At 36.5% G+C, this 23,565-nt stretch overlaps 1 protein-coding gene and 1 pseudogene across 2 annotated transcripts; both read left to right on the plus strand.

Annotated features, from left to right (window-relative positions):
* Nucleotides 1–495: 495 nt before the first annotated feature.
* On the plus strand, nt 496–1,561 carry LOC148927318 (transcription factor bHLH168-like; annotated as a pseudogene). Its single transcript, XR_016137703.1, has 3 exons — nt 496–625; nt 1,008–1,341; nt 1,412–1,561. The product of XR_016137703.1 is annotated as a transcription factor bHLH168-like (transcript).
* Nucleotides 1,562–20,092: 18,531 nt separating this feature from the next.
* Nucleotides 20,093–21,461, plus strand: LOC148927319 (transcription factor bHLH168-like). The gene is made up of 3 exons (XM_089069680.1): nt 20,093–20,263; nt 20,740–21,072; nt 21,143–21,461. Exons 1-3 carry the CDS (start codon nt 20,129–20,131, stop codon nt 21,218–21,220), a joined length of 546 nt encoding a protein of 181 aa, XP_088925806.1. The 5' UTR covers nt 20,093–20,128; the 3' UTR covers nt 21,221–21,461.
* Nucleotides 21,462–23,565: the final 2,104 nt, after the last annotated feature.

Here is a 23,565-nt window from a genome sequence, read left to right on the forward strand (position 1 = left end):
TTCTGTGAAGTTCTGCCTTCTGCCCTGTGTTAAAACCCGACAGAAAGACGCATAACCCTTATGCGTCATCACTTGTAGACGCATAAAGGTTATGCGTCACTACATAAAGACGCATGATGATTATGCGTTTTTAAAGACGCATGACGATTCTGCGTCATTAGTTAAAGACGCATAACCATCATGCGTCTTTATGTAGTGACGCATAACCTTTATACGTCACTCTTACAGATGGAATAAATCTAAACTCCTTCATTCAAATGGAATTCAACTATCATGCTAGAACAAAAAGAAAGAAGTCGAACAAATATTGTAAGGCGCAAGAATATGCAAATTCAAAACTCACTTTGTTTTTCTTATTTATTCAAACTTTGTGGCCCTACTCATCTTTGAATCCATACCACTGGCTCTCTCTCTCTATATATATATAAATATACACATGTAAGTTAAGTCATAACAGCTTATTAATTTTCTTATAGAATCAATCTAGGGTTTGCAATGAAGTGGAACGAGAAAAGTTCGCAGAACAAATTATTGAGGAAGACCATTGAAAAAAATCGAAGGATTGAAAGCTCTTTGTTATAAGCTTGTTTCCATCATTCCAGATCACCATTTCAGCCAACCCAAGGTACGTATGTGTATATGTCTTTTATTCAGAATCACAGTGTTTACTTTCTATAGATTTTGACAAGTTTAGATAGCAATCATGTTTAGGGTTTCCATCGAGAAATACAGGTGGGAAAATAGTGTAGTATTGCAAAATTGAATCTATCCAAATGTACACAAATTTAATGCTTGGTTCATTTTAGGCGACAATATATATCCGTTTTAGATGTTATTTATGATTGTTTTTGTTGACTGTTGAAAAAGAAAATACTACTATCTGTTTTAGTTGGAAAATTTAAATTCAAGCATTGAATTATCATGAGAGTATTAAAACCATATCTTGCTAGGAGAAAGTTGTTTTTCACATAACAAATACCATACATTTCTATGATATATGTATGTAGGAAACGCTGTCACATATAGATCAGATAGATGCAGCATCTGCTTACATCAAGAACATGAGAGAAAGAATTGAAGTACTGTATAGAAGAAAGGCACAACTCATAAATTTCTGCCCAACCAGGACTACAGCCATTGGCGGCGGCGGTGGACGGAAGTGTCCGATTCTGACAGTGAAGGAGTTAGATTTAGGTGTAGAGGTGATGTTGATTAGTGGCCTAAACAAGAATTTCATGCTAAGCCAAGTGATTAGCGTAATCGAACAAGAAGCAGCTCAAGTTCTCAGCGTTAAACATCTCCCGTGTTGGCGAAACCATCATCCACACTATCCATGCTCAGGTGATCATTAAATCAAGCATAATTTTATGAGCATCTAATTAAATTCTTACCACATTGTTTATGGGTGCAGGTTAAAATTTCAAGGGTTGGGGTGGACACTTCAAGAATAAGTGATAGGATACAGGAGATCATTTCCTCAAACTTATAAAATTTCTTGTTGGGAAATTATAAAGTTCTACTTCGATTATACCAGTCTATAATAATTAAGTCCATGGTAAGTGACAAGATTATAAGGAGCTCAGCCGTAATTTCTCTTCCAATTTTGTTCCTCAACGTTATATTTACCTTAATTAGAATAGAGAAATGAAGGATATTGTTAGCTCCATTTGATATCAGTTTTTATTGTAATAGTAATTTAAATATTTGTATTCACTTCTTGAAATTATGAATTGTGTTTATTGAGGATGTTGGAGGAATTAGTTAATCTTCATCTTTAAGTAATTAACTATGGGTAATATTGCCCTATAAATTTCTGTGACACAAACTTTGCCACAAGAATGATCGACTCAGATCGATAAAGAAAATAATGAAACTCTAGCTAGTTTCTTATAGGGAAACTGGTCTCTAAAACCATGAACTTTGCTTAAAATTTGGTATTTCCCATGAACTTTGAAATTGGTATATAATATAATGAACTTTGCATTTTGTTTGGTATTTCCCACGGCATGTTTATTGCTATATTTGACTAACTTACGAGGCTTTTTTATCATACTTGGCACAATTAAATCAACGTAGTTTTCAACGTGACTTTTTATGCTACATGTTATGAACTTAAAAAGTGGTTTCAAATATTATAAAACATATCAAGGTTGCCTATATTAAATAAGATTTTGATGAAAATATCTTATTTGAGTGAGTTTGGGAAATACCAAACAAAATGCAAAGTTCGTGATATTATATACCAATTTCAAAGTTCATGGGAAATACCAAATTTTAGGCAAAGTTCATGATTTTAGAGACCAATTTCCCTTTCTTATATTCTAAATATATTAATAATGATCAAAAGTGAATTTCAAACAATGAAAGCCACTATTTATAAGTAATTCGAAAACTCTAGGAACTCAAAATGAAATAAAATGAAATTACAAAAAATGCCAAAAATAATAAAATGATGTTTTCGTAACTAAATGACACTATGGCAAAAGCAATGAGTTTGACTCTTAAACCCTTTTCACAAGCGTCGTGCGAATTTCACCGCATTCTGACATAGTTGACATTCTCATTTGTTTTGGTGTCCAACGTCATATCACATTCCAATAAAGTATTTCGATATTCTTTTTATGTATTTGTCCTAAAACTTTCGCTATTTTTTCACTAAAAGCATTAGCAATAAGGTCACATTTTGTGTTATTATTGCATGCCTCCGGTTTTTTCTGGCCTCTCTATTTTCAGTCGTAGCCTAGAAATGTGGCCTTATTGCAGGCCGCATTTTGCGACTGGATCAATTTTATTAATTTTTTATAGTATAATCTATATTAATTTTAATATTTTTTTTTATCTATAATTACCAATGATGAAGATGTTGGTGGAATTAACCTTTGTGACGGTGATGAAGAATTTGGCAGAATTAACCTTTGCGTCAGTGACGAAGACGTTGAAGTCCACTATCAAAATGTAGAAAAGGACTGAAACTGAAGAAGTGCGCAAATGCATGCGGACTTAAACTATGAAAATTTTGTTGCAGCATTTTAATCTATGTAAATTTTTATTGTTGTGGGGCACAAATACACATCAGATATGCCAGACCGATAAGTCATTGTGTGATAGTTCAAATTGAATCTATATGCATGCAACTATGCTAGTATATATGACATGCATGCTAAAAGAAATATGTACTACTCCACATGACATGCTCGGCCTTCAAATATTAATGTAATTTGAGCATATGATATCAGTTACTATCTTGATTTCACTTAATCAATGTTGGAAATGTATACTAGTCATATGTAGCATTATAAAATCTTACAATAATAATACTCCGTACCATGTTTTTATTGGCCACTAGTATCATTGCACGATCCATTCTATTTTCCTTTAACTTATTTTATACAATGAGATAATTTTATGAAATGATAAGCAATATCATTATTCAAAATCTAAAAGCATAAAAATATGTAATAAAAATTCATTAAATAAATATATTAAACCAAATAAAAATATATTGCTTAGTAAATTCAGTAAAAATTCTCAATAAATAATATGACCAACGAATTAGAATTAATAAAAAAAATTATTCCTAATTAAGAATTAATCTGTCTCCATCTTCTCTTCTATTCTAGTATCCATACCTAAGTTTTTTTTATCCTCTTGTCTCCATCTCCAATAGTCTCACCTTATCCAGTCATAATCTCCAGCACTTCATCGCTTTCCGATTCACCTTGGTCCGTCATTGATTTGTGACTCGACTTATTTTAACACAAGTGATACCCGCAGGTGTACGCGGCTAGTGTAGCAATTAGCAAGCAAGAGTATCATATCCCACAGAGACAAATTTGTATCAACTTAACTACCACGAACAAACGTTGACTACTATCTAGAGAATCGGGAAAGGTTTGGTTTTTTTTCTAACACTACTAAAAGCATATAATAAGCAAATAAACAAGTAAAAGCAAGTAAACACGGAGTAAGAAGATAATATGGACAAAATTGTAGAATTCAAGGATCCGATACACAATTCCAAGCTCTTATCTTATCAAATTGCCTTACCTTTTGGTGTCTCTAGAGTTACTAAGTCTACCATAATTATAGATTAAACACCCTCCTGGGGTGAGAAACCTGTAGATTAGGTGCTAGGATTGAAGTCCTTTATAATCCTAAATCCCTAACTCCCAAAAGCTCGATTAGGTCAAAGACCTCACTCAAAACCTCGACTCTCTAGAGTTCTATTGTATTAAGGTGTAAATTATTCTTGTTTCCAAATTAATTATTTCATCTCCCGATTAATCTAATTAATCCTACACAATCAAATGGTGATCAAACAATTGAAAGGAATAAACCCAAGAATAATCAAATAACTACAAGAGCAAGGTAAGAACAAAATTAATTGTATAAAAACTATGAAATTAGTGCATCATCACCAAGAATTCTACAAGAAATGTTTAGCTACTTATGTTCTTCACAAAAACAATGCTTGAAACAAAAGATTCTATGAAATACATGGAGAAAAGATTAAGATACTCCTGTGAGAATGAATCTATGGAATGGCAATTTCAATCTTTCGATTGGAAGTCTTCAATCTTCAATTCTCTCTCTCAAAGTGTTCTTGTGTGTGTGTGTTAGTGTTGGAGGCGGTAGGTGTAGAACAATGTGAACCCTTGGCGTTTTTCTCCTTAATCCCCTATCAAAAATTGCGTTTTTGGCATAAAAATCACCCGACCGGGTGATGATTTTCGACCAGTGTCTGACCTTTTTTTGCGCAGAATCGGTGTACCGGGCCGGGTGAATTTACAGGGTAATAATTCACCCGACCGCGTGTAAGTTTCTGGAACGCGCAGTGTTCTTATAACGGTCATAACTTCTTCTACCGAACTCCGATTGAGACGTGCGACATACCCACGCGAAGTTCTTTCGAAGACGAATAGATTGATACTCCCTTTGTTCGCCATTAATAGTCCCATTCATGGGCGGCATGGGTTTTAAGAAATACTAAGAAAAGTGGGTGAAAAAAGTTAGTGGTGTGACATCCCTAATCCGAAACTTGCATCATTCTGCACAACTACATATTTATATTGTCATTTTAGGACTAATTGTTATATCATATCTTAATAGTTAAACTAATAGTATATAGTATATGACATATAATGCCACGTTTTGGCTATATAATATATATGGGATAATTTTTTTACTAATAAAACGTATGAGTATATGCATAATCGTCGGCTTATAAATATATATGTGCATTTAAAACATATGTAAATATATATATTGCATGAGGGTGTATTATTAGAAAATGTATAAATAGAGATAATGCATGGAAATATAAAAAAACTACTCTATACTTTGACAAATGTGAGAGAAAAATAAAAGAAAATTCTTGGTAGTGACATGCAGCTGAAACGTGTCCCTTATTTGCTTCATTTGATGCTTACTGTATTTAAAAGAATGTTAGATATTAAATCATTCATCCGTTAAGTCGGCTATCCGTTAAGTCGGCTATAGTGTTGGATAGAAGAAAAAAAAGATAAAAATAAAGGTGAACTCCTCCGTGAGAAAAGTAGTGTTGATGTAATTTTTGTTAAAGGATCAAGGGCTATAGATCGAGAAATGAGAACAAGTGCCCGACCAGATTATCTATGTTAATCAGGTGCGAATAAATCGCACTTTTAATTTTACATATTTATATGATTGATTGCTATGTGTTAAATTGGAGTGAATATTTAAATTATATGATGTGAGCTTGAAATGGTTATGTGTTATTTGATATTGATGGTGAAATATGATGTTAATATGTGATTTGTGCAATGGATATGTTTATCTATAGTATTGGAGTTATTGATGGAATATATGGATATGTAATTGGTGCAATGGATATGATTGATGAATGGTATTGGAATTATTTGCATCATTGGATTAAAGAGGATATGTGATAGTCTTGCCCTGGATTCTACGGGTCATATTCAATGATAATGGACCTACGGGTTAAAGAAAATGTGCAAAGAGGGGCCTTCGTGGAAATGTCAAATCAAAGAGGGGCCTTCGTGGAAAGGTCAAATAATGAAAAGGGACATTCAGGTCGTATACAATGGAAATCCCGGACAGATACCAGGCTTGACCTGTCACAGAATAATAAAAAGAACGGAGAGGCATATGCATATGAATACTAAACTTTTTATGATATTTATTATTTCTGGTGATATATTTTGGTGAAAGAATGTGTTTGATATTTGTGTGTGAAATTAAAGGTAAGACTTATATGCACTGAGTTGTGGCTCATATAAACCACTAATATTTTTCAGGAATAAGATATCAATGATGCGTGGGTTGATGTGAGTTACAGTTATTATAAGGGTCGGCGGCTGACGCATTTTAGCAACCTTCTCCTCCTCCTCATTTTTGCATGTAGATAAATATATAGTATATAGAGTGGTGAGATGGTCCCACTACTATTTAGAATGTTTTGAAATATGTACTTGATATATGTTGATTTTGAACTTATATAATATATGTGTTTTTGTACTTGACGCGCGGGGTAATTTATATTAAAATATAAAAATTATTTATAGTAAGTGCATAAGTCATAAGAGTAGGGGTGTGACAAGTGGAATAGGGGTCCCACTTGTATATATTAGTTTTGAATGAAATGTGAGTGAAATGAGTTAGTGGAAGGTGGGACCCTATTACCATTTATGGTAAAAGTGAACCGGAACTCTTATTCGTAGACGGAGGGAGTATGCATTAAGGGCTGATTGGACTTCAAAATCTCCAATAAATATTGTCTCAAACCAAGGATGCTGCACATCCACATATTTTGTACTTTTTTTCTACACATTCTTAACAAAATGGTCAACATACCAACATAATATAGAAGTAGATACCCAATAATAGAAAAAAATTGATCAAATTCATACAAAATCATCCTCTAAAACCATGTAAAATCCAAGTATGTCAATTTGCAATAAGAGAGAGAAGACAAATAAAATATTAAGCAACTGAAATATAAAATATTCTTTCAGACAAGTGGAATATTACCTTTATAGTGTTTATTCTAAAAGGTTAGATGATCAACTTGGGATGTACAATTTCAATTGGAAAGTAGTATTTATAGTTAAAAAAAGTATTAAGAATACACTTCATAATCTTTTCAAATTCTTGTTCCTAAATCTTTTCAACAACCTAATTATTTTCATCTATAATGCAGTATTGATTTCAACTTAACCTAAGGACTAATGCATATAGTTAATTAGAATTAAATAGGGCCAATTATGTTATGTCAACTTACTCATAGTGTTTATTGGATACATAATGCTTATTATATAATAATTAGTATAATGCATTTAATATTATTTACACAATTCTAAGAGCATCCACAATGGATGCCCTAGTAGAAGCCCTAGTGAGAGCCCTAGTGGTTGCCACGTTAGCATGCCCTATCTTTTTGTAATGGTGGAGCCCTAGTGCATGCCCTATCTCTTATCCACTTTTCATTTCAATTTTAAATCATTGTTTTTTAATTTTGTTTTTAATTACTATAAAATATCAAAATATATTATTTTAAACACCACAAATGAAAAAAAAAATAAAAACTACATTACTTAATAGAAAAGTGGAACTACATCATACTTAGATAAAAAAAAAATACATTAAAACTAAAATACTAAAAAAAAGAAAAAACCAAACTAGTCATCAAATTCAACCTCTGCGCCAAATTCTTGATCATATTCGTAGTCCTCTGTCGGGCTTCCGGATCGGTTTCTTCACGAAGGCTGTTTTGGGCGTCTAGTATAAACATATACTCAACCACCTCGTGATAACCTCCGAACTCCTCGATCGCCCTATCCATGTGTTATACAGATGGAGGAGGCGCAGCCTGCGGGGGGGCCGCTGATCCAGACGCGCCCGCCTTCGCCTTCCCTTTGACATGGGCTTTGGCAGCCTTGGTACCAATGGGACGTCTAAAAGTAGACGTAGGCGTGCCGGAACTCCCTTCCGGCTCAGCGTTCAGATCCACAGGAGATGGGCCGCTGCTCGTGTAATCGCAAGCGGCGGTGTTCTTCGTCCGCTTCGGAGCCGAGGATCCAACCGGTATCCCTCCGTTGAGCTTCCCCTTGTCCTTCAAGATCAGCCAAACATTGTACAGCTTGAACTGCCCGAACTGCCGTCGGTACTCGGACATCCTCCATGCTCTCACCGCTAGCTCTTCCGTCCCTGTTCCTGTTGTAGATATAGCAGAAGTTGTTGATGTGGACCTTGATCCGATCCCAACACTTGCGCAGCTGAACCTTGGTCCGCTTGATCGCCCACTTCGGTTTCACTTCGTTGTAGCGTTCCTCAATGCGATCCCACATCCTGGCCGAAGTCTGGTTGTTGGAGGCTATCGAATACTCCGATACATCGACCCAACACTGAGCCACCTTCAGGTACTCATCCAACTCGTAGTCAGTACGCCCTGTTGCTCGGCTCGTCGTGTGGGAGTGGGACTGGGACCGATGGCGCCTTTTCTTTCCGCGCCATCTTTTTCCTCCCTTTCTTCGGCGGCGGCCGCACAGGGGCAGGAGGTTGCCCACAACTAGGCTCCATATCCTCAACCCGATACTCCTCGGTGCCGAAGAACGGATCGAACTCAGAGTCGGAGACGAAAGTGGATCCTACAGATCCGGGCGTCTCAACCCGGTAGTCTTCGTGGCCGGGCCACCGGGCGCCGCCGCCGCCGCCTCCTCCAAACATCGGCATATCGTCGTCGACATTATTCGGGCTTGGGTATTGACTCGGATCCATTGTTGAAAGTGTGGATAATGAGAGAATATAGAAGAGAAAGTGAAAGGTTTGGTGTGTGAAAAGTGAAGAAAATGGAGTATTTATAGTGGTTTAAATTAAGGTTAAATAATTAAAAAAAAAAAAAAATCGGGCTCGGGCTCGGGCGCGCCTCTGCAATGGGCGCCGGATCTCACGCCTGATCGATCGGGCGGGTGATCGGTCGCGACCGAACTCTTGGTCGCGCTCGGGCGTGACCGAGGCCTGCAATGGATGCCCGACCACGCCCGAGCGCGCGATCGGGCATCCATTGTGGATGCTCTAAGAGTTACACATATAATTATACTTACAGCATAAAATAATTATTTGAACAAGCTTGATATTTAATTTACAGAAAATTGTTTTGAGCTATCAAAACTTTTAACTTATAAAACAAGAAAAAGAAGATTTCATTACAATATATTGTGTATGTAACGTGGTCATCAAGATGGCGTCAATAAGAACTCTTAATTAACTAGCACTTAACTAGCACTGTACATTATGTTTCTTAATTATAAAATTATCAAAATATCAGTAGTAGTAGTAACTTAGTTTATTTTTAGGGAAATAGTAACTTAGTTATATAGGCACTAAAATGCAATGCTGAAAGTCCAAACAAAAGTTGTTAAACGAGAGATTGAAAAAAAATTGAAATTTCGTAATTTAATATTTTAATTTTAAAAGTTATGAGACTAATTAAAATTTAATCAAACTTCATAATTTAAATAACCATTATCTTAAGAAAAAATATCCGATCCTAATCATATTAGTATACCCATTATTACCCGCACAAGAGCATCAACAACGGATCTTCGACGCCCTACCAGTTGGTACCTTATGATGTGCTGTGTATGTACATCCCCCATATGGTTGGCATCCCCACGCAGTCGTTGGATGAAATCTAACTTTCCTACAATATATCCAATGTTCACACTTTCTACGCCTTTGGTGGACAAGATATATTTTTGTAGATTACATCGATATTTCGAAGGATGTAATCGCCTGAAATAACTAGAAACAAATGCTAGCGTATAATCAGTATTGGCCCGATGTGGCTCCTAAGTGCACTTACTAGAAGACCCGGGCCTATTTAACCAAGTGAGCCCCAAATTCTGAAAATTTTGCATCATCCACAACAATAAAAAAAAAAGGGAGACGCAAACCAAACGAAACAGATATTTTGACATCTGTATTTAGGTTACATGAAACAAGTACCGTCCACAATAACAACATATGGAACTACTATTTGGGCGTGCGTGTATATATTAACGACATCAATGCCACATAAGATAATATTCCAAAATAATGTCTCAACTCTAAAAAGTTGCTGGTGTTGAACAATCATTACATTATTTGCATCTATACAGATTCAATCTTTTTCCTAGACTAAACGCCCTAAAATTCTATGTTTAGTCAGATATTAATTGATAATCACGCGGACTGCAATAATACATTATAATTATAATACAATACTCCTAGATGTCCATAAAAGAATTTTCCATATTTCCCACTTTAATATACTATACTCCTGATGTCTATGAGAGAATTTTCACATTTCCACACATTATTATTGATCTTCGTTCATTTAAAAGTGATTGTGTTAGCTGTTCCTCCAAAATTCAAAACGATGAATGATTGTGTTTTGTACAACGTCATCGAACTATTAATTCAACATATCGTAAAGTTTGGCGGAATAGGGTGGGCTGACCTGGTCTTAAACAAATTAGATATAACCACTAATTTAAAATCGGCCCAACATTTAGCGATTGGGCTGGGAAAAAGGGCCTAATCTGATCAAAACCTAGTTTATGAATATGAGGCCCATTATATTCATCTATATTACATACAATGTTTTAACCAAATCCTAATATTGAAATCTGGCAGTTCCGCACTCAGCTTCCAATTTCATTTTTCGGTACTCCTTCCGTCTGCAAATAGGAGTCTCATTTTTTTTGTAGTCCGTCTGTGAATAAGAATTTTAATTTATTTTTACTATAAATTGTAATATGGTCTCACATTTCACTAACTCATTTCACTCTTATTTGATTTAAAACTATTCCTAGTATATACAAGTGAGACTTATATTACAAACTTTTCCATCCACTTTTTTTGGCATTTCTTGAAACTACTGCAACCAAGAATGAGACTAATAATAGCGGACTGAGGGAGTACTATCTAAAATAAAATAGCTGTATTGGTTGTATTTTTCATGTATATCTTCAAATCAATTGCACATACATCCAATACATGCACTAAAATACGTACACAAGTTAATAAACACTAAATAATTCAACAATAGAATTTTTAAAAACTTAGAATTAAATCCATATTGTGATCCCAATAATAATCTTTTTACTTTAAATTGTATTCCAACAATGGTGTGTCGAAAATTAGGAGTGGTATTTGAAAATCGTCGCTGCCAAGTATCATCTGGTGTACCATCTGGTGTTTTGTTAGGCAACCTGGTATCTTCTATCTAATGAACTTTGTGTTCTTTGGTGATAGGAATGCCTTGTAGGCAATGATGAAGCAGCAGTAGACCAAGGCTCTCCCCTGTTTCTCCAGAAGTAGTCCAAAGGTGGAGAATGTTGGATATTGGACTCCTTGCTTTGGGCTTCCTTTATTAATTGATTGGGTTGGAAATTGTTGAGCCCATGTGATTAGTTATTGGCCCAAATCGAGCCTGGCCCGTTTACTTACCCAGAGCGGCTGGATGTGTAACACCTGGCAACTCCACGCGGATTGTGGCTCTCAGCCGTTGGATGAGTGTTGTGTTTGTTAAGTGAGAGAAGCCTATTAGACTTCTCTCATTCTGCTTCTCTCTCTCTCTCTCTCTTGCTTCCAGAAACCGTCACCGCTCTCCCTTCTCTCTAGTTTTCCGGCGAATCTAGCCGGAGTTCTCCTTCGAGCTTTCAGTTCCACCGATGATTCTCAGTTTCTAAGAGTTCTACCGGTGTAGATTGAGTGTTAGTCAACTTCTTCGGTTTCCTTCTCTTTCTAGGGTTTGGTCTTTAGTCTGTGACCAATCCCGAAGTGCTTGGAGTGTGTGGTGAGGGACCTTGTGTTCTTGGCTGTGTTCTGGGGTTGTGTGGGTGAGTCCGCGTGTGAGACAGCCGTGGTGAGCGTTGGACGGTGAGATCTAGGGTTCCACTGATCTCTGGTTTGAGTTCGTTCAACGGTGCTCTCCTTTGTGACTTGCTGTGAGGATTGGGGAGGTCTGAGGCCTAGTGCAGTCACTACTGTGACCTGAGCCACTCGTGGCCCGATTCTCTGACTTAGTCTCTTTTGTGTTTAGATCCTTCGGGATCAATCTCTTGTGTGACTAATCCAGCTACTATGTGTGCAGGTACAACCAGAAAAGATAGACTCTCAAGAACTAAGGAGTTCTTAAGCTTAGTCTTGGGTTTCTGTTTGTAACATTGTACTTAGTGTGTAATCAAGATACCACGGTTGTATTTGGCTTGTACCTCTGAGATTAGCAATCTCAGAACCAATCAATAAAAGAGGTCCCGGTAATTAGCGATTCCCGAGTGGTCTGATCCCTACAGTGGTATCAGAGCCACGGGGGGATCACTTGGGCGCGCCGGGTCGCAAATTAAGGAGGTGGGCTCGTCAGAGTAAAGCTCGGCCTCCGGTATAGGCCCTGAGTAAAGCTTTCTTGTTTTACTTTTCTTACTCAAGGTGTGTATCTCAGAGCTCTATTTCTGTGTCCTGAGTAAATCACCTATCCACCCTGTGCCTTTACCGCCTTGAGTGACCCCCTGTGCCCCCATACATTGGGTGATTGCGAACTGGAAAATCCTCCTGCCGGGGTACACGTGACAGATAGGGAGGAACTCACCTGGACTTGATCTCTGTGTGTCTGGGATCACCTTGAGTTGTCTTTCCTGTGTGTGTGCTTGCTGCTAGCTGCATCTGTGATTATTGCATGAAACATCTCTGCATCTTTGTTCCTAGTTGATTCTTTTACTGTTATTTGTTTAAGTCCACTATCTGTGAAAGCAGAGTTGCTTGCTTTGCCCTTGGAGTGTTGAGTTCTTTTGCGTGTGTTAAAATCTTTCTCAAAATGACTCAGCCAGTTGGCATTGTCCCTTTCAATGGGAAAAATGATTTTGTTATATGGAAACAAAAGGTAAAATGTGTTCTGATTCAGCAAAAGGTTTTCAAAGCCATTGAAGGGGTTCTTCCTGAAAATATGTCTGCTGAGAAAAAGGCTGAAATGAATGAATTAGCTAGGTCTTCAATTATCCTCAACCTCTCTGACTCTGTGATTAGAAAGGTTGGGGCTATTGAATCTGCCAGTGAAATGTGGGCTAAGCTGGATACCCTTTATACTGAAACTTCTATGTCCTCCAGGATGTATCTCCTGGAAAAGCTTTTTAAATTTAAATTGGATCTTTCAAAAGACATAGATGATAATATTGATACTTTTCAAAAATTGGTCCAGGACATCAAAAGGTCTGGAGATAAAACCATTGATGAGTATACCAGCATAGCCCTCATGAATGCTATCCCTGATACTTATGGTGATGTTAAAGCAGCTATAAAGTATGGAAGGGATAGTGCCCCTCTAGACATAATAATCAGTTCTTTAAAGTCAAAAGAATTGGAGCTTAAAGAAAACTTTAACCCTAAATCTTCTCAAACTAAGACTTTGAATATGAGAGGGAGGTCTAAATCTAGAGGGGATGGCAGTAATTCCTCTAGGAATGGTAAGAAGTCAAACAGAGGCAGGTCTAGGTCTAAAAGTAAAGACCCTAAGTTTAAAAGAAAATGTTTTAATTGTGGGGAAGTGGGTCATTACAAGGCAGAATGTACTAGACCCAAGAAAGGTAAGAATTCAAATGGTAATAACCAGATGGAGTCTGTTGCAAATCTGGCCAGGGATGATGGTGCAGATGGTGTTTGTTTTATGAACCATGATGTTTTTTCTGTAAACTCTGCCTCTGAGTGTTTCTTTACCAAAAATGACTGGCTAATTGATTCAGGATGCACTTTTCACATATGTCCTTTCAAAGATTCCTTTACTTCTCTCAAACCTGTGGAAAATGATTTTGTGTCCATGGCTAATGACAAGAAGTGTAAAATCCTTGGCATTGGTACTGTGCTTTTAAAGTTTGAGAATGGATACTTGCTGCCTTTGAAAAATGTGAGATATGTGCCTGATCTGAACTATAATCTGCTATCTTGCTCTTGTCTTGAATCTGAGGGTTTTGAGGGTAAGTGGGGGCAGGGTATTATGAAGATCTGTAAGGGTGTGCTATGCCTGTTTAAAGCTGTGAAAAAGTGTAATCTGTATGTGTGTACGGCTAAGCCTCTAACTAGTTATGATCATAGTGTAAATCTGGTTAAAATGGATAAGGCTTCACTGTGGCATAATAGACTTGGGCACATGAGTCAGAAGGGGTTAAAACTTTTGAAAAATTCTGATATTTTGAGTGAGTTGGATTTCAAAAATGAGCTCCCCTTTTGTGAAACTTGTGTGATGGGAAAACAGCACAGGGTGTCTTTTCCCACCCCTGTGACTAAAAATGTTAGTCAAGCTGTCTTAGAGTACTTGCATATGGATGTTTGGGGCCCTGCCTCTGTTACTACCCACTCTGGATCTGTGTATTTCTTATCCATTGTGGATGATTTTTCAAGAAAAGTTTGGTGTTTTCTCTTAAAACATAAGTCTGATGTTTTTCAAACCTTTTCAAATTGGAGAGTTTTAATTGAAAATCAAACTGGAAAATGTATCAAGACCATTAGGACAGATAATGGCCTTGAGTTTTGCAATGCTCAAATGGATTCTTTGTGTCAAAAATCTGGGATTAGGAGACATAAAACTACTCCTTACACCCCTCAGCAAGATGGTGTTGCTGAGAGGATGAATAGGACTTTACTTGAAAAGGTTAGGTGTCTCCTGTCCAAAAGTGGTTTGTCCAAAAAGTTTTGGGGTGAAGCTCTTTACACTGCTTGTTATTTGATAAATAGATCCCCTTCTGTTCCTCTTAAGGGAAGATGCCATTAGCATGTTTTCACTGGTAGGAAACCCAATCTGTCACACCTAAGGGTGTTTGGGTGTAGTGCTTTTATTCATTCAAAAACTGACAAGTTAGACCCAAGGTCTAGGAAGGGTGTTTTTGTTGGCTATCCAGATGGTGTTAAGGGTTATAGGGTGTGGGTTAGGGATGAACCTGGTTTCAAGGTTGTGGTCAGTAGGGATGTTATCTTCAATGAAGATGACTTCCCCTGTGGTGTCCCCAGGTCCCCTGCTTCTCCATCCTCAGATGGTGAACCTCTTAGTGAGGTGGAGCAATCTGAGAAGTGGCCCTCAAGTGAGGTGGAGTCCTAGGGTAGTGATGCTTCCACTGAGGTGGAGCAGGTGTGGAACTCTTCCCCTATCAACCCAGATTCTATACCCCCTGAGCCTCTAGAAAACCAAGACCCTGGCCATGAAAATGTTTTTGATGGTGAGCCACAACCCAGTAATAATCTAGATTTACACAATTATCAGTTAACTAGGGATAGAGCAAGAAGGGTTGGTAACGTCCCTGATAGATTTGGTTCTTTTGTGAATTTAGTGGCCCTAGCTTTTAATGTTTTTGAATCTGATGGAAATGAGCTACTTGGACTTTAAGCAGGCTCAAAAGTCCAAGTACTGGGATTTATGGTTTAAAGCTATGCAAGAGGAAATCCACTCTCTATTTGTCAATAATACTTGGATCCTTGTGCCTCTGCCCCCTGGTGCCTCTGTAGTTGATTGCAGGTGGCTGTTTAAACTGAAAGATGAGATTGAGGGGTTGAGGTACAAGGCTAGGTTGGTTGCCAAAGGTTTTACTCAGCAAGAGGGGATTGATTATATAGAAATTTTTGCTCCTGTGGTTAAGTTTACTACTGTAAGAGTGATGCTTGCCTTATGTGCTCATTTTAATTGGGAATTAAAGCAAATGGATGTCAAAACTGCTTTTCTTCATGGTGAATTGGATAAACCCATATACATGAAACAACCAGAGGGTTTTGTGGATCCAAACTTTCCCAATCATGTGTGTTTGCTTAAAAAGGCTCTGTATCGTCTTAAACAATCTCCTAGGCAGTGGAATATTAAGTTTAATACATGCATGCAGAAGTTAGGCTTTATTAGGAGTACCTTTGATGCCTGCTTGTATGTGAAAAACCTTGATAAAGTGCCTGTGTTCTTGCTGTTGTATGTGGATGATATGCTGATTATGGGTCCTTGCATTAAGTCTATTAAACATGTGCAAAGTGCTCTATGTGAAAATTTTGACATGAAAGACCTTGGTGATGCTAAAAAGATTTTGGGGATCAATATCCTTAGGGATAGGAAGTCCTTTTCTCTAGTCCTTCATCAGGAACCTTATGTGCAAAAAATTCTTGAAAAGTTTAATATGCTTGGTGCTAAAATTGCTTATGTTCCTTTAGCTGCTCATTTTATGCTAAGTAAGGACCTTTGTCCTACAATTGAATCTGAGGTTAAAGCTATGCAAAAGGTCCCTTATTCTAATGCTATTGGCTCTGTGATGTATCTTATGGTTAGTACTAGGCCTGATATTGCCTATGCTGTTTCTTGCTTAAGTAGATACATGTCTAACCCTGGGCCAGTGCATTGGGAAGCTCTTAAGTGGTTGCTTAGATACCTGAAAAATACTTCTAAGTATGGTTTGTGTTTTTCTAAGCATGATCAAGGTGTTGAGTTGTGTGGCTTTGTTGATTCTAACTATGCTAATGATAAAGACAAGAGGAAGTCCACAACTTCCTATGTGTTTCAGGTTTGCAGGTCTTGTGTTAGCTGGAAATCACAACTCCAACACATTGTAGCTCTGTCTACAACAGAATTAGAGTATATAGCCATTACAGAGGCTATGAAGGAGGCAATCTGGTTAAAGGGAGTTCTCTCTGAACTCAAGTTTATTAAGTCTGCTCCTGTGTTGTTCTCTGATAGTCAGTCTGCCATTCAACTTTATAAAAATCCTGTTTTCCATGATAGTACTAAGCACATAGATGTTAGGTTCCATTTTATTAGAGATGTTGTGGAAAAAGGTGAAGTTCTTTTACAAAAAGTGCATACTGATCATAACCCTGCTGATATGGGTACTAAATGTCTCTCTGTGGATAAGTTGTTGTCATGCATCAAAAAATTGCACTTTGATTTTGGTTAGCATATGCATTGCATGTCCCGAGGTAAAGACATTGTTGACGCTTTGAAGTCACAAGGCAGCTTAAGTCCTACAAAACTATTTGGTGTACCATCTGGTGTTTTGTTAGGCAACCTGGTATCTTCTATCTAATGAACTTTGTGTTCATTGGTGATAGGAATGCCTTGTAGGCAATGATGAAGCAGCAGTAGACCAAGGCTCTCCTCTGTTTCTCCAGAAGTAGTCCAAAGGTGGAGAATGTTGGATATTGGACTCCTTGCTTTGGGCTTCCTTTATTAATTGATTGGGTTGGAAATTGTTGAGCCCATGTGATTAGTTATTGGCCCAAATCGAGCCTGGCCCGTTTACTTACCCAGAGCGGCTGGATGTGTAACACCTGGCAACTCCACGCAGATTGTGGCTCTCAGCCGTTGGATGAGTGTTGTGTTTGTTAAGTGAGAGAAGCCTGTTAGACTTCTCTCATTCTGCTTCTCTCTCTCCCTCTCTTGCTTCCAGAAACCGTCACCGCTCTCCCTTCTCTCTAGTTTTCCGGCAAATCTAGCCGGAGTTCTCCTTCGAGCTTTCAGTTCCACCGATGATTCTCAGTTTCTAAGAGTTCTACCGGTGTAGATTGAGTGTTAGGCAACTTCTTCGGTTTCCTTCTCTTTCTAGGGTTTGGTCTTTAGTCTGTGACCAATCCCGAAGTGCTTGGAGTGTGTGGTGAGGGACCTTGTGTTCTTGGCTGTGTTCTGGGGTTGTGTGGGTGAGTCCGCGTGTGAGACAGCCGTGGTGAGCGTTGGCCGGTGAGATCTAGGGTTCCACTGATCTCTGGTTTGAGTTCGTTCAACGGTGCTCTCCTTTGTGACTTGCTGTGAGGATTGGGGAGGTCTGAGGCCTAGTGCAGTCACTGCTGTGACCTGAGCCACTCGTGGCCCGATTCTCTGACTTAGTCTCTTTTGTGTTTAGATCCTTCGGGATCAATCTCTTGTGTGACTAATCCAGCTACTAAGTGTGCAGGTACAACCAGAAAAGATGGACTCTCAAGAACTAAGGAGTTCTTAAGCTTAGTTTAGGGTTTTTGTTTGTAACATTGTACTTAGTGTGTAATCAAGATACCACGGTTGTATTTGTCTTGTACCTCTGAGATTAGCAATCTCAGAACCAATCAATAAAAGAGGTCCCGGTAATTAGCGAATCCCGAGTGGTCTGATCCCTACAAAAGGTGTTTCCATTTTAAGTAAAGGGTCATCTTAGTTGGGACAAACTAAAAAGGAAAGTGGGTCATCTTCAATGAGACGGAGGGAGTATTATTAATCTTTGACTCTGGAGTACCAAAAAAGATGTTACATAGTCATATATGGTTTCGTTTATTTAACTACCAAGTGCATCCGGATCTAGGATTTTTGGTTTGGGGTGCGATAAAATATCACAATAACATAGAACTTCAAAATTCGAAAGATTAATTTTCTTCTCTTTATTTTGATGTTGAACAAAATCTATGTTTTTAATTTTTTGCTTAAGAAAGTTCATCATATATAAAAAATGGATTAATGAAAAATTTATTTTAAATTTTGCAGAATGTATTTTTTTTTTATTAAAAATCATCTTTTGACTTATTTTAGGCAAAAACTTCAATTACTTAAAAAATTAAAAAAAGACATAATGCATCCTTGCCATTTTCTAAATAATTTATTTCTCATGCTTTTTACGTCAAATATATTTTTCATATTTTATGTATGATCATAAATGAGCATTGAGGAAAGATTGATTTTAAAATATACATTCCTCAGCAAAAAGTAAAAATAAAGAAAACAAAGCCATAAGAGAGCTACAAATGAGTTTAAGAAAGTAAAGTATACTATAAAAGAAGTGTGCACACAAAAAAAATCAAGTGATTAAAATATGAAAATTGAAAGGAAGTTGATTTTAATCTAATCTATACAATATATAAAATGAAAGTTTTGGGGGTATTTAGGGAAATAAGGAGAATTTCGAGGATATTTAGGGAAATGCTTTTTTAAAATAGATATTATTATTTAAATATAAACATGAATATTGAAGACAACAAGTTTTGATTTAGAGTTAATTATTTAGTTTCATAATTAGTGGATGAGAGTTGGTTATTTAGTTTCCATAGTTAGTGGATTAGTGGTATAGTTAGTGGCCTATTAACACCAGGAGATGAGTCTAAGTAAGAGATGAAATGGCGCAATTGAATGAATCATACCTCATTCCACTGGTCTTTGCACCACAACACGTAAGGAGATGGCTTCTTTTTCTCCTTCTTCTCTTAATGATTGCACTTAATAATTCATAAGGTTTGTGTTTGTGAGATATAATCTAAACTTACTCTGATGGTATGCCATGGTATGCCACCTTATGCGATTGACTTCATTATATTTCAGGTTTCTTACGTTGGATGAGTCATTCTTGCTGGAGAATCGGTTGACTTTTAAGAGCCATGTATACGTATGTGTGTAGTTTTAAGTTCTTAGCTTTATAAATCCAGATTTGGAATGAGTTGGACTTAGTTTCTTTTGTTTATTTCTATAATTTGGAATTATCTTATTTGGTATCCTATTAATCTACTACTAGATATGTGACCGAACAGATTTCCTTGGAGAATCAAAAAGTAATAACAGTTGGCATGCTTATGGGAATTGAACCCACGCTTTCAGCCATAAAAATTGAAGACTCCAACCGCTGCACCATTTTGATTACATATAACAAAATAAGATTTCAATATACTAGTTTTAAAATTTTGGGGTACATTTGTTCCTTACTAGATACGCCACTGAGTGTATGCAGCATTATCCCGTGCTGATTTATATACACTTCAATGGGTGGGATAGCTAGTCCAAAGCTTGGATTTAAAGCTATTTCATATCCAAAGTTAGAAATCGATCACCTGATCATTTGTCGTAATTAAGGCGCACGAATGCAAATTCCAAACCAACTATGTTATTCTTATTTTAATTAATTCAATTAAAGAGGCTGATTAACTGATAGTTATTCAAACCTTGTGGTCCTACTCATCTTTGAAATGGTGGTACTATATAGCACTGCTATTCCAGCCTTCGGACTCTCTCCCTCTCTCTCGATATATAATATATTTATATACACATAAGTCTTCACTCATAACAGCTAACTAATTTTCATATTGAATTTTTTGAAAATTTTGCTTCGATCTAGGGTTTGCAATGAAGCGGAATGAGACAAGTTCCCAGAACAAGTTATTGAGGAAGACCATTGAAAAGAATCGAAGAATTCGAATGAAAGCTCTTAGTTTTAAGCTTGTTTCCGTCATTCCAGATCGCCATTTCAGCCAACCCAAGGTATGTGTACATGTCTTTCATTCACGATTATATTTTTCTATTGATTTAGTTTAGAATGCAATAAGAAAGAAAATTGTTTAGGGTTTTAATTAAGGTTTCATCACAGAAATGAGCAAATTTTCCATCAAATTACACACAAATAACAGCACTAGTATATAATCCTAGAAAAGAAATCACAGTTCCGTAAATTCGATGTATTGTGAATCCACCCAAAATAAATTCTAGTTACAGTTGATAAATTTTAATTCACAATTGTGAATCAAATTGAGTACTCCTATATCCAAACAAATAAATGCACACAAATTTAATTTATGGTCCCTTTTAACCGACAATATTTATTCCGTTGTCATTTATGATTGTTTTTGTTGACTACTTATTTTAGTTGGAAAAGCTGCAGTTAAGTATTGAATGATCATGAGAGTGTCAAAAACAAATCTTGCTAAGAGAAATTAAGTTCTTTATTTCATATACTGTAGGAATTGTTGTCACATATAGATCAGATAGATGCAGCATCTGCTTACATCAATAACATGAGAGAGAGAATTGAAGTACTAAATAGAAGAAAGGCACAGCTCTTAAATTCCAGCCTAACCAGGACTGCAGCCATTGACGGCGGTGGTGGACGCAAGTATCCGATTCTGACAGTGAAGGAGTTAGGTTTTGGGGTAGAGGTGATGTTGATTAATGGCCTAAATAAGAATTTCATGCTAAGCCAAGTGATTAGCGTAATCGAACAAGAAGCAGCTCAAGTTCTCAGCGTTAACATCTCCCGTGTTGGCGAAACCATCATCCACACTATCCATGCTCAGGTGATCATTAAATCAAGTATAATTTTATGAGCATCTAATCAACTTCTTACCACATTGTTTATGGGTGCAGGCTAAAATTTCAAGGGTTGGGGTGGACACTTCAAGAATAAGTGATAGGATACAGGAGATCATTTCCTCAAACTTGTGAAATTTCTTGTTAGAATATTGTAAATTAGTACTACAATAAGGCCATGGTAAGTGGTAATAAGGAGTACAAATAGCTCAACCTTAATTTCTCTTCCAAGTTTGATCCTATACATTTACCTTAGGAAAGAGAAATGCAGGATACTGTTAGCTCCATCTGATTTCAGTTTTCATTGTAATATAATACTACCTCCGTCCCTCAAAATTTGCTACACTTTGACCCGACACGGGTTTTAAGAAATGTAATGAAAAGTGAGTTGAAAAAGTTGGTGGGACGTGGATCCTACTTCTAAAGTATTAGTTTTATAATAAAATGTGAGTAGGAATGAGTTAGTGGGATATGGGGTCCACTACCAAAAATGGTAAAAGTGAAGTGTATCAAATTTTCAGGGACGGACCGAAATAGGAAACTGTATCAAATTTTCAGGGACAGAGGTAGTATAATTTTAAATATTTGTAATGGTGTTTATTTAAGATGTCGGTGGAGTACTTGGTTAATTTTTCATAGTTATGATTGGACAAATAATGTCATTTTTCCTATTAGGCTTGCCTTGCCAAACTAGTGAATTTGTAAGATGCCCGAAAATCCACCGTGTGGCAAAAGCAACGTGCGAATTTTGTCTCATTCCGACAAAGTTGACGTTTCTAGCGTTTTTGGCGTCGACTGATGAAACTGCGTCACATCGCATTCCAATAAATTATTTCAATGTTCTTTTTGTATTTGTCCTAAAATTATAGCCCATTTTTACTGAGCAGGTCTCGATCTTTTCCGGTCACCCTATTTGCAACCGCAACCTAGGCTGCCAGCCTCTCTCTCAGTGGCGGAATGTGCGGCCTTATTGCAGTCCGTATTTTGAGATTGGATCAATATTTTTTCTTTTACATAATTTATATTTAATTTTATTATCCTTTTTATCTTTAAATACCACGATGAAAAAGTTGGCAGAATTAACCTCTACATTGACATTAATGATGACTTTGGCGGAATTAACCTTTGTGTTGATGATGAAGATGTTGAAGTCCACGATGAAAAAGTTGGCAGAATTAACCTCTACATTGACATTAATGATGACTTTGGCGGAATTAACCTTTGTGTTGATTTTGAAGATGTTGAAGTTCACGATGAATTTGTAGAAACCAAATGCATGCCGACTTAAACTAAGTAGAATTTGTTGTAGTGATTTAAATTTTTAATCTATATAATTTTTATTGCAGCATTCTCATATACTCTAAAAGATTATTTGTGAAGAGTTGTTATATAAATTACAAAAGTTCAAGGTAACTTCCCTATCAGTTCATGCCGATATTTATGTTGTTATTTTTGTAGTATGAACGTGAAACTAGAAGGGAATCATCTTTACTGGTGATTTTTTATTTTTGGTAACTAGAATAGTCATGTTTAATTTGCACAACAAGATCAGTAGTGTAATCACGAAATAATCTACTTAGGTATTTTTATCATAACCGTCATGCAACGCTACAATATGACAATATTATAGTTTAAACAAATCAATAGTAACAGTATACGCATGACATGCCTAATAGTAAGATATTACCTCGATTTAGAAAATGTTGATGAAATTTGATCATATGATATTGTGATTTTCACTGAATCAACGCTGGAAAAAAGTAATCTATGACATTATAAAATCTGCAAATATTCTATGGAGTATGTTTTTATAGGATATTTTAAGTAAAACAAGCCTCCTTTGTTATAATCCCTCCGTCCACGAATAGGAGTCCCGTTTTTCAATTTTGGCATGTGACATGGTTCATTATTACTATAAATAGTAAAAATGACTCACACTCCACTAACCCATTTCAGTATATATCATTTAAAATTAATATATACAAGTGAGACTCATATTCTTCTAATTTTCTTTTACTCATTTTTTTTAAAATTAATATATATAAGTGAGACTCATGTTCTTCTAATTTTCTTTCACTCATTTTTTTTTAATATTTTTAAAAGAAATCGGAATCCTATTTGCTGGAGGTGAGAGTATAATTTACAGAAAATCGGTAACAACATTTTGAGCAATCAAAACTTTAAATTAACTTATAAACCTAGAACAGTATATTTCATTATTATATATTGTACGTAATGAGGTCATCAAGATGGCATCAATAAGAACTCGTAACTTTTGTCTAGATTATGTTTGTAGTAAAAAATTACTACGAAAATAACTTAGATACGGTAATAATAAGCTAGGCATGTAGCAAAAGCAAAACAAAAGTTGTTAAATGAGAACTATCAATCTCACCTTTTAGTCATTAACGGCGTCAAGTGAGGACAACTAGGTTTACCAAATTAAGACATTACTATCATTACCTTAATGAAGACAGCCC

The sequence above is a fragment of the Salvia hispanica genome, chromosome 4 (assembly GCF_029641045.1).
Source record: "Salvia hispanica isolate PSC_SH4W2 chromosome 4, Shi_PSC_v1, whole genome shotgun sequence".
Classification (NCBI taxonomy): Eukaryota; Viridiplantae; Streptophyta; class Magnoliopsida; order Lamiales; family Lamiaceae; genus Salvia; species Salvia hispanica.